This window comes from Fusarium vanettenii (assembly GCF_000151355.1).
Source record: "Fusarium vanettenii 77-13-4 unplaced genomic scaffold NECHAsca_134_unmapped, whole genome shotgun sequence".
NCBI lineage: Eukaryota > Fungi > Ascomycota > Sordariomycetes > Hypocreales > Nectriaceae > Fusarium > Fusarium vanettenii.
The window spans coordinates 666-11757 of NW_003315756.1; the positions used below are offsets into that span (position 1 = coordinate 666).

An 11092-nucleotide genomic window follows, 5' to 3' on the forward strand; every position below is an offset into this window, starting at 1 on the left:
TATATTCCCTTATAGTTTAAATATATTATTCTTATAATATATTTTAATATTAGTTTTCTTATTTATTATAGAGTTATAAGTAATATTTTTCTTTCTATAGGTTATTATTTATCTTAGGGTTTTATTAATTCTAAATCTAAGCTATTATTAATTATTATTAAGCCTTTATTTTAGCGCTATAATTAAGATTATTATAATATTACTTAATTTATCTTATTATTATAATAATCTTAGTATTAAGGTCTTTATTAGATTTATTAATTAATTTAGGTAATAATTTTTATCTTAACCTATTTATAAAATAGAATTATTTTATCTTTAAGGGTTTTATTATAATATATTATAATTTTAACTAGGAATAATTATTATATTTAAATTATTCCTTAGTAAGGTATACCTAGTTATAAGGTATAATAATTTCTCTTAGTTCTAGACTAATATTATTATACTTAGTCTAGGTTATATTAAGTATCTTAATTATATAAAGAGCTATTTATAGTTTATTATTAGCTTATATAAATCTTATTTATTTCTTACTTTTAGGGAGTTATTATTATTATAGCTAATAATAACCCTCTTTAATATTATATTACTTTTTATAATAAATCTTTTTAATATAATTTATCTTATAGTAATATTAATATTTAAGTCTATAATAATTATATTTCTTTTATTAAGTTATTTTTATAGGTCCTATATAAGTCCTATAGGATATATTATTTTATTAGTATTACCCTTAGTTAATATTAAATTAAGGTTTTTAATGGTTTTTTTTATTATTATAAGGGTTTTAAAGTTTTTTCTAAGAGAATTATTAATTATTAATCTTAATTACTTAGCTAATATAATTAATAAGGTTATTAGGTTAATCTTCCTTATAGAGTTTAGCTTATATTTTTTTCTTAAGTTTATTAAAGAAAAAAGATATTAGGGGTTCTTAGTCTTAGTTAAGCTTCGAGGCGAGCTAAAAGTATTTAGTATTATATTCTAATATAAAGCGAGTTTATTAAAGTATCTTAATTTCTCTTTTTACCTAGGCCTTTTTATTTATTATTTTAAAAGCTTATTAAAGCATAACTTTAAAGGCTTTAAAGCTAAAATAGAGGTTTATAATTTAAGGTAAGTATTTATTAAGTAATTTAATAAGATATTCCCTTATAATAGGTTTAAATTAAGTTATAATATATTTAGTAAGACGCCTAATAGTATATTAGACCTTATTAGATATTATAATAAATTATATAGGGTAATAGAATATAAATATATATAATTATATAAGGAATATTAGTAACTTATATATAATATTATTAAACTTCTTTAATTATTCTAGCTTTAGGATTTCTCTAATATCTTTACCCTTTATAGTAATAACTGCTATATTATTAATATTCTAGATATTCTTATAATATTATTAATTTTAAGCTTACTAAATAATAGCTATATAGTTAATAAGTCCTCTAAGTTTTTTTATTTTAATAATTATAATAATAACCTAGGTATAGAGTTATTTAATTTTTTTATTATTATTATTTATTTCTTTATTATTATTAAGGTTACCTTAAATAGGTATAATAGGGGTAAGTAGATAATTAGTAGGTAGAACCTATTAGTAGTTATTACTAAGAGTAGCCTAAGTAGCTATTATATTTAATATTATTTAAGGTAATATAAGTAATCTAATAAATAAGAGCTATTAATATATAATAAGAGGATATTTCCTAAGGGATAAACTAGTTATATAGGTTTATATTAGTACTAGATTATATTATATAGTCTTAAAGGTTAATAGAATATTATATCTAGTAATATACTTAAGGGTATTAAATATAACTAAGTTATATTAATAGCTAAGGTAGCTATTATATAAGAAAATATAATAAGCGCGTCTTATATACTTATAGTTAATCTTTAGACTAATATTCTCTAGGTTTAGTCTAGGGTAAGAGTAATATTTCTACTATTCGGTCCCTAGACCAATGCGGGCGAGGTTTAGTCCCTTTGGTCCCTTGCTTAGTTAGAGTATTTCTATTATACTTCCCCGCCTAGCTTATATTATAGCCGTGATATTAAGAATATACTAAATATTAATCTATTCCTCTAGATTAGATAATTTATATAATTTAGGAATTTAATTATATAGAGATTAAATATTATTATACTAGTAATATAAGGCCTAATAGTTAACTTAGTATAGCTTAATAGCGCCTTAGAGACTTAAATTTAGGTTATTTTAAAGCGCTTAAAGTATAAAAAGCATTTAATATTTAGAATAGAGTTAAGGTATAATTTTTAATTAATAATTATTTAATTAAATAGCATTAGTAATAACTAAGGGATTTTTAGTACATATACTAGTTAGGTGCATATGCTTATAATATATATTACTATATCTCTTTATATAAGAGTGATATTAAAAAGTTGCTCCTTCTTAATAGGAGCGATATCGTGAAGTTGCTCCCAGGTTTTAAAGTAAATAGAGTGGTTGCTCCTTTTATAATTAGTTGCTTACCTAGGGGTTACGTGCAGTTGGGAGCTCTTATATAACGGAGTTATAGTAAATATAAGGAAAGTAATAGCGCCGTGCTAAACTCTTATTAAAATTAATTATAGGTTGGCTAACCCTTAAATATAATATATAATAGGATATAAAAGGTATTTTATAAATAACTTTTTAGCGCGGTTTAGTCTAGAGATAAATTAATTATAAAATATAATAAAAAAAGTAAATATAAAGATATAATTAAATATCTATTAAAATGCCTTTAATATATAATAGCAGACTAGCTCTACTTCTAGCTACGTATTAGTATAAGGTTTAACTTATCTTTTATTATAACGTGGTTAATAAGTAAGTGGGTCAGATAAGTAAGTAAGTCAAAAATCCCTTAACCTATAATATTTCCATTTAATTAATTAATTCCTTACCAAAAAAGATATTAAGCTTAAATACTAAGGCTAGAATCCTTCTTGCCCTTTAGGCCCTTTAAAATAACCTAAAACTAAGCCTCCGACGCGCAGTAACTATATACTAGGTCCCCTTTAAGACCTTACGTCGCCGCTACTATAGCATTTAATCGCGATATAATACTATCCTAAAGTCACGAAGACTATCTAATCTAGAGGAATAGATAATAGTCTAATTTATTCTAGACCTAGATTCACGAGGATTTCCCTCGCGATTGCGTTTTATAGAAGAAATAGCTAATTCTCTATTAGCTAACCGCGATGTATTACCCGTCGGTAAGCGCTAGGCTTATAACTTCGTAAAGCGATAATTAGAGCTAAAGACGTATTTATTTCGTAAATATAACTACTAGAGAGCTAAATACGAAGATCTATCTATTATTCATAGCTAATTTAGGCTTATATAGAATATAATCGCGAAGTATAATATCTAATTAGATAATATCTAGAACTTTGATGAGATTAGCTTTATAATAGGTATTATAATAGCCGGAATAGTTATTATAGGTTTAGAAAGGCACGGAAGACTAAAATTAATATAGCCTAGAAATCGGGAATAGATTATAGTTATTTAGGCAATTAATATAGAAGGTTAATTAATCGCGCCGTTTATTATTAATATAGGCTAATATTACCTTGCGAATTAATACCGAGATTATAACCTCCCGGGCGATTAGGTTATTATAACTAGCCAAAATAGATAGAGAGATAACTAACTAGGTCTTAAGTAGCTAAAGCACTTTAATCGGTCTATAACTAACTAATTAACTAGTCCTTATCGTCTTCTAATCCTTAATAGTTATAAAAGCTACTACTCCGCTGATTTTAAGAGATATTATAAGGAGAATAAGATTATTACTCTTTATATACCGGCTTATATATCTTACCTACTTTAGCCTCTTAATATTAGGTACTTTTTAATACTTAAAAAGACATATAATTAATAAATAGAGTATCTAATTAAATACTCTATAACCTATATTTCAAAGATTAAGTTCTTTTCCGCATTTTACGCCGCTTTTAAAGCTACTTTTACTAAAAGTAATATCCGGGGAGGGTTTAAAGGCGCTAGGCTTACTCCCTTTGACCCAGAAAATATAATCTCGAAGCTTAATATGCAGCTACGGACTCCGATGCCTCCCGAGGAGGAGGCTAAACCCTTGACCCCTTAGGTCTTAAAGACCCCAAAGATATTACTTAAGGCCTAATATTAATCTAAATACCTCAAAAAGCGAATCAAAAGGCATAAAAGTAGCTCCCTAGAATCGATTATTAAAGCTTTAAAGTCTAATACTAAAGCAACAAAGGCAGCTATATATGAAGTTGCCTTATTGAGGAGTAAGCTCTAAAACATTTAGGAAGCAAATAAGATATTAAGCCAGCGCCGAAGGGTAAAAAGGACTAGACTACGGAAAGGAGGGACAATAACTATATAGGAAGCATCATAAGTAATTAATTAGATAGATATTAATACGTAAATAATTGCGGAATCGTCGAGAAGTAGTGGTCGAGGAAGGTCGGTCGGACCGGGCGTTCGGCGCTATAGTATATACGATAAGCCCGGGCATAATATAAGAACGTGTTAGGTAGTGATTAAGACATCTAGGGAAGAATATAGTGAGTAGTTTAAATTAATTAAATAGTTTATGGTATTTTTATTGCGATTTTAGTCTGAGAGGTTAAGATTTTTGACTTACTCACTTATCTAACCCACTCACTTATTAACCACGTTAGTGGATTTTTAATAAACTTTTATTATATTTTCTAGCTTATTACTTAAATTTAACTAAGATATTTACAACTCTCCTAACCTAATCCTTACTTACATTATTAATAATAGGCATACTTATAGCTAGTATTATACTAGCCTTACCCTTTGTTAGGAATTTTCGTTCTAATACTAGTCTCCTTAGTAAGGCCCTGCTCCTTGTAGATTGATTACTGATCACTGTGTGGTCTTATCCTCGGCGAGCCGCGTGATGAGTTCTTCTTTATTGAGTTCTTTTGGATTATCTCGAAGTATTAGGTATCCCTAGAGGATCTTTCCTTCTTGTCAAAGACTTATCTCTGGTAGAGGTTAACTCTACTAGCTAATAGATCCTAAACCACGGAAGTGATTATCAAGTGGCACCCGACCAGCATAGTAGTCACCCTGTATTGTGTTCTGTGTTATAGTTGAAGCCCGGCCCTTAATGGGATAACTAAGCGAATAGAAAGCCTCCTCGCTTTTGCCCCTGTCGTCCTCGGCTGGAGGATGACCTTGTAAAGCCAGGAAGACTACAACGATTCTGACGGCTGTTTTAGCTACATATATAATCCCTCTAGCCTTAGAGAGTCGGTGCAGGCAGTACAAGGTTCGGGTATATCACCAGCGTTCATTTCGTGTTATTTTTTGGCTGATTCCATGCAATGTTTTTTTGTTTTGCAGTTGACTCCCTGTCTCTTCAATCAAGACACGGACCTAACTGACTTCTAGGAGAATAGTTGTGTCTTGACATCCATTCCGCCTTGTTTGTGCTTCTCCTGACGGGAGAGGGCAAACTATGAGGACAAGAAGCCCTCTCTGGCCTGTACTCTGGAACTAAATAGCCACTGCATATTCATGATTCATATACATCTTTGGCGCTGTCTTCTAGTCTACTACCTCCTCTAATTGCCTAACCTATTAGTCCATTTTTCCTGTCGTCACTGCCCAACGGCCAGCTGTCAGGTAACTCTTTTCTTCAGTATATCCTCAAAGGCTCTGGTTCAATGACCTCTTGCGCTAGACTCGCGGCCGAGCCTCACGAGATTCCCGAGGGGATCACTTGCTCGTACTACACGTAGAATGGCGCCGTTAGGCCAGAGGACTATAATAGTCAAATAAAAGAGGCCTTATCTTTTAAGGTTGGTAGAGATAACGCTTAGTTTTAGGAGGAATTTGATATTGATGACTACTAGTGCATTGATAAGAGGTGCGCTTCTAGGCGTATGGGCTTCCTAAGAGCCAGTGATGGCGGTAAGGACTTCCCTGCGAGTACTGAGTATTACAATATATACTACCATGAGAGCCTCGGTGAGAAGATACAATCTAAGGTCAGAGGTTACCTAGCCTAGGACTAGTAGTCTATTACTAAGGCTAGTAATGTGGCAGTGATTTCATAGTATGAAGATAGGGTGCGTAATATGTATTAATACTATATCTACTGAATTTGTATACCGAGGGACTCTAGAGTTTATAAACTGGCAATTAACAATGTTGATTACCTTCACCGCAAATTAAAGAAAAGCATGATAACCTCTTGTATTTTTCGTTATTTTCTCCAACTACGACTAAAATAGACCCTCTTAAAATTCTTAAGGAGAGTGGGTGGTTAGGATCGAGGCTACCCTGACCAGAGCTATCCCCTCACCCAAACCGAAGAAAGAGACAACCGAACCATTATCCAAACCCCGTATCAATCTGATACCCCCTCTAGTCCATTATAAAAGGACCTGAATGTCGATAACCATTATTGATGCGTTGCCCACCACAGTTCTAGAGGGCCGCCATGATCGACCTCGGCTTCCAGCAAGACTGTTTACAGCCAGATAACCTGGCTGTTACCCAGGCCGCAGTTCTGGATGGCATTTCCCTACAATGATTGGTTAGCGTAATTTTTTTTAAGAGTATAGCATGAGGGCCAGAAATTGCCCGAGGGGTTTCCGTTCACGTACGTCCTCGCCGTTGTTGTTGTTCTGGCAGCAAATCGCAATAGTGTTGCAGGAGCCCGTGGAGCTCTTGCACTCGAAGTAGCTCAAGCCCTTGCTGTCAACCACATTGTTACAGCAGTAAGCAGAAGCACTGTTTCCGCAGCTTTGGGTCTGGGTGACAGGGCCGATAGTGGGAGGAGCAGGACGATGAGGCTTCGGGGGAGGGGGAGGAGGAGCACGGCCGGGAGAAGCGACAGCGCCGGTGGCGGCGACGAGAAGAGCGACGATGGAGGTGAGCTGCATGTTGGTGGTTGAAAAGTGTTGAGATCTCAAAAAGAGAGTATTGAAGAGCAGATTGGGGTCTGTTGTGCTGAGTTGTGAAGAGTGAGCGAGTGATGAGGATGGATGGTTGAAGGGGGAAGAAGACCACCTTTATATATCTCTTTCTTCCCTCGGAGCTCCAATGAGTCCTTGTCATTTGTGCCCAAATAACTTAGCTGTCGTGTCCTGGCTAGGTGCCTCTTTCAGCCTCTCTTAGCCAGAACTCGAAGCTATTGAACTCTTTTACGGCCCTTACACCATCATAAACATCTCTATAATGCTACCGGAGGTTAGTTATGAGGCCGGTAAAGTTAAAAACCTCCCACAACTCGTCGAGTAGTTAGAGGAGATGGCAAGAGGCTGAACAGAGGCAGAATCTAGGCGCGGTCTAGGTGCGTCAAGGCCGATAGACCGGGCGACCGGAAGCCTGGCCTATTGCGACGTCTGTGGTGGGAAGCGGGGCGGATGGTCCGATTCGCCTCCCAGCCGAACGCGTATATCCAGGTATTAGACTTCAATACAATAGTAACTAGCCCAAGCTCGCCCCGTCTGGTCGAGAGTCGAGGCCGACAGGCCCAAGAGCTTAGGTTGTTAAAATGAGATGGGGGCACAATGGATGTAACAGCACGGATGTTACGTTGTAACTGACGGCTGAAGATCTATGTCTGGTCACTGGATATGAGAACGTAGTGGAAACCGAGCACGCTCTGACTGCTTTGATACCGATAACCCCAAGCCCTCAAAGTCACTAAGACAAAGTTACGTAGTATTTACATAAAACGGCACGGATATATTAATACGTAACTCAGACGTAGAGAATTTATCTAGACTTTAAAGCGTAACCAAAAATAGCCCAAGCACGCTAGGTGCGTCGAGACCAGAAGACCTAAGAACCCAAAGTCATGAAGATAAGGTGGGGAGACATGCGTCGAGATTGCATATGATAGCACAGATATTCCGATGAGACTCTGAGCAAGATACGTATATCTGAGCGTCAAACTTAAGCAGAAAGTGGCAACCACACTGGGATGCCCCGATTGGCCAGGATTTCAGGGCCATTGCTATGTCCTCAGACCACCACGCATGTGCGCATCTTAGCTGAAAACGGCTGTGACAATTTAAATTTAGAAGGGAACGGCGAGTAGTCCCAGCTAGCCACATACTTCAGCGTGATAACATTCAAACCTAGCAAGGATGGGCAATTATGTCACATATGGTCATGCGCGACGGTGGGAGATGTTCCACGTCTCAAGGGGGGCTGATATACCTTTTGACCAGCTTGTCGCTCTCTGCCACCGAGTACCGAATACGAGGCTAAGGGAACAGTTCTGCACAAATACCAGCCTTCTTCACCGTCCTATCCATTTTTCAACATTTCGCTCACTCTAGATCTCGCCACCCCGCTCGTTACTGAAGCTCCATCTTCTGCCCTCCATCCATCCTCTACTAGCTCTGCCCACTCTACTGCGCTCGCGCTAAACATCGCAATTATGCACGCTTCCACTATCCTCTACAGCCTCGTCCTCCTGCAGGGCGCCATGGCGTCTCCGATTAGTGACTCGACCGTAGGTGTTGAGACTCGAGACATCGAACCTAGGGCTCCGGCTCTTGGGGACTTCCCCTTCCCGAAACTCCCAGCTGTTAAGCGCAGTAAGTTGATGATGAAAACATTCAGGTGATCAGTCTAACTGGGGATCGCCCTTGTAGAAGGTCAGGGGGGAGGCAGTGATTGCCCGACACAGACAAACCTCTGCTCTTCAGGAACCCCATATTGCTGCACCACCGATGGCAATGGCGGTAGGTATTCCCATTACTCTTTGGCCACGCAGGAAACCTGACGTTCCATAGTTCAAACCTGCTCGAACTCAGAGGTTTGCACCTCAAGGGTCATTTGCTGCAACAATAACGGCGGTGTAAGTGACTTGGCCTCTCAGCCCCATCCCATGACTCACAAGTTGCCTAGTACCAAATTTGCATTGGTGATATCGACTTCAACATGCCCGTCACCATCAACATCAACATCAACAAGGGGAACATCAAGGGGGGAAAGTAAAAGCTTTGTTCGTGGTGTCGGGAAGACGATGTCTCCGTATCAAGACGGGTTTGGCGGTGCGGCGACGTAGGGCTAGGGTGCGGCTACTTTCATTTCTTACACTCCTTTACGCTGTTATTGAAGACCTTAGGAGGGTGAATTCACTCCTTTCGAATGGCTAGTAGTTGATGTAGTACTGAATACGACCCTCTTCTGTCTGGTTGATCAAGTACACTTGTCTCAATCATGTACAATTGAGGAACCCGGATTGTCCGATTCGTGAGCGATGCTGCAGGCCATTGGTGTTTTTCTTGACCCACCTGTGAGCTTCAGCTTAAATTTAGATATTGGTGGCGGTTGGGACGGGGAGGCTGAAGTTTGGTGAGGTCAAAAACTCAACTACCTCCTTGTAATTGTGACATCAACGCCAGCCGTTCAGGCAGGAATACCTTAGACTGGTGCGCCGTTGCCGTATATTGAAAACCTCCATCACACCGCTCTTCTGCCGTTCCCAGCGGCCGGTTCCCCGATCGGATCGTGGGTTCCCCCGCCCTACGAAAAATAGACAGCAAGGTTCCCTACCTTGGTGGTGAAAGAAGGAAAACATGAGACTAAGTTGCCTGGGCAGTCACCTACTTCTCGGTGGCCTCAGGTGTCTGGAGCGGAGTCTAGCACTAAGTAGGACCAGTGGCGTTCCCCGGACAAGTTCCCCGGACAAATTCTACCGACTGATGTAAGGCGTATCTTCGCAACATAGACTATTGAACGTTGTGGAAGCTCCCCGGTGCATTTCCGTCGAGGCAGGATCAATGGTTGGTTTCCGCTCATGAAAGAGTAGAGCAGCTTAAGCAATAACGGTAAGAATTTAACATGCAACCTGGCTCCTTACAAGCCCTACTGTAGAAACGGATTCCAAAATGGACTCGACATGGGGAGAATTGGGCCATCGACACAGGTGCCAAGCCCAAACTAGAACAGCCTTCTGATGCAAAAAAACGACTTCCTAAAACTGGCAGGCCGGGGAACCCCGGTCCCGGATCTCCCAGGCTGGCGGCACCTCGTCGTGATGATCAATATTGAATAGAACCAACATCACAGAGACGGGGATAGCGGCCTCCGTCGATTGACGGAGAACAAGAATGGCGTCATTTCTCAAAGGCTGAAGGTCAGATCCTTTATTTTCCGGCAGGAACAGCGATGAGCCGGCCCTCACACGGACCATCGGCAGTCATGCTCTGCGACCTGATTGGGACCACCTCAGCTCCGACCGTTGCATTTGCGATATTGAGGGGCCGAAGCGTTCATAGCAAACCATTCTAGGCTTCGAATCGGCCAATTGGCTTTCCGGGTGGAGATCAGCTGGGCCACTAAGGGTCCGAGGGCTTATCGGTGCTCATCGAGACCTGAGCTAGACAACCTAGTGCCTGAAGCCGCAACCTTATTAACACCAAACCTGAGCAACAGGCCACTGGCCAACAACGACTGACGTTAACCTTCTAAAAGGCCTAGCTCGGTCCCATAACCTTCCGGCACTTCCCGGAAGTCGATTATTTACATTGTCACCAGCAGACAGCTGATGTGACATTGTCTTTGAACCTGAAGCGGCTAGATTTGGGCAACCAGCCTATCTGGCGTCACCGACAGACTAATGCACAATCTAGACTGTGGGGCGAGACTTTAGCTACGCCACAACTGCGAGGTCAGTAAAAGCTAATGCGCTGTATATGGATAGCTAGTTTGTTGGAGGAACAGAACACCCCAAACCACAGCTAGAAGAAATCGGCTTATTCTTCTTTCCGTAGGTTTCGCAAGGGGGATTTCACGCACTTTCTCGTGAACTGAATATCATTGAAAATAATAAGGGCAATTAATCAATTGATAGCAATGAAGATTACCTCAAGGAAGAAAGCCCAAGGCTCCCCTTTCTCGTTATGACTACTAAAGAAGATGACAAGGGTGAAGCTCTCACTGCCTCTGACCCCCTTTTCTACGTACAAGGAAACTGCCCAGTGGCATAAAATGGCTTAGCACGCTTTTCCCCCGACTCACTAGGCTAATATTAACGTGGAGGACTTACTTTTAGCAAGGACCCCTATCACCTAT

At 38.7% G+C, this 11092-nt stretch overlaps 2 protein-coding genes across 2 annotated transcripts; one reads left to right on the forward strand and one right to left on the reverse strand.

Annotated features, from left to right (window-relative positions):
* Window positions 1–6524: 6524 nt before the first annotated feature.
* NECHADRAFT_106616 (uncharacterized protein) lies at window positions 6525–6939 on the reverse strand (the record flags this gene model as incomplete). Its single annotated transcript, XM_003039230.1, has 2 exons — window positions 6525–6578; window positions 6661–6939. The coding sequence occupies 2 exons, from the start codon at window positions 6937–6939 to the stop codon at window positions 6525–6527; spliced, it is 333 nt and encodes a 110-aa protein (XP_003039276.1).
* A 1508-nt stretch (window positions 6940–8447) lies between these two features.
* Window positions 8448–9010, forward strand: NECHADRAFT_106617 (uncharacterized protein; the record flags this gene model as incomplete). The annotated part of the gene is made up of 4 exons (XM_003039229.1): window positions 8448–8607; window positions 8665–8754; window positions 8806–8870; window positions 8921–9010. 4 exons carry the CDS (start codon window positions 8448–8450, stop codon window positions 9008–9010), a joined length of 405 nt encoding a protein of 134 aa, XP_003039275.1.
* Window positions 9011–11092: the final 2082 nt, after the last annotated feature.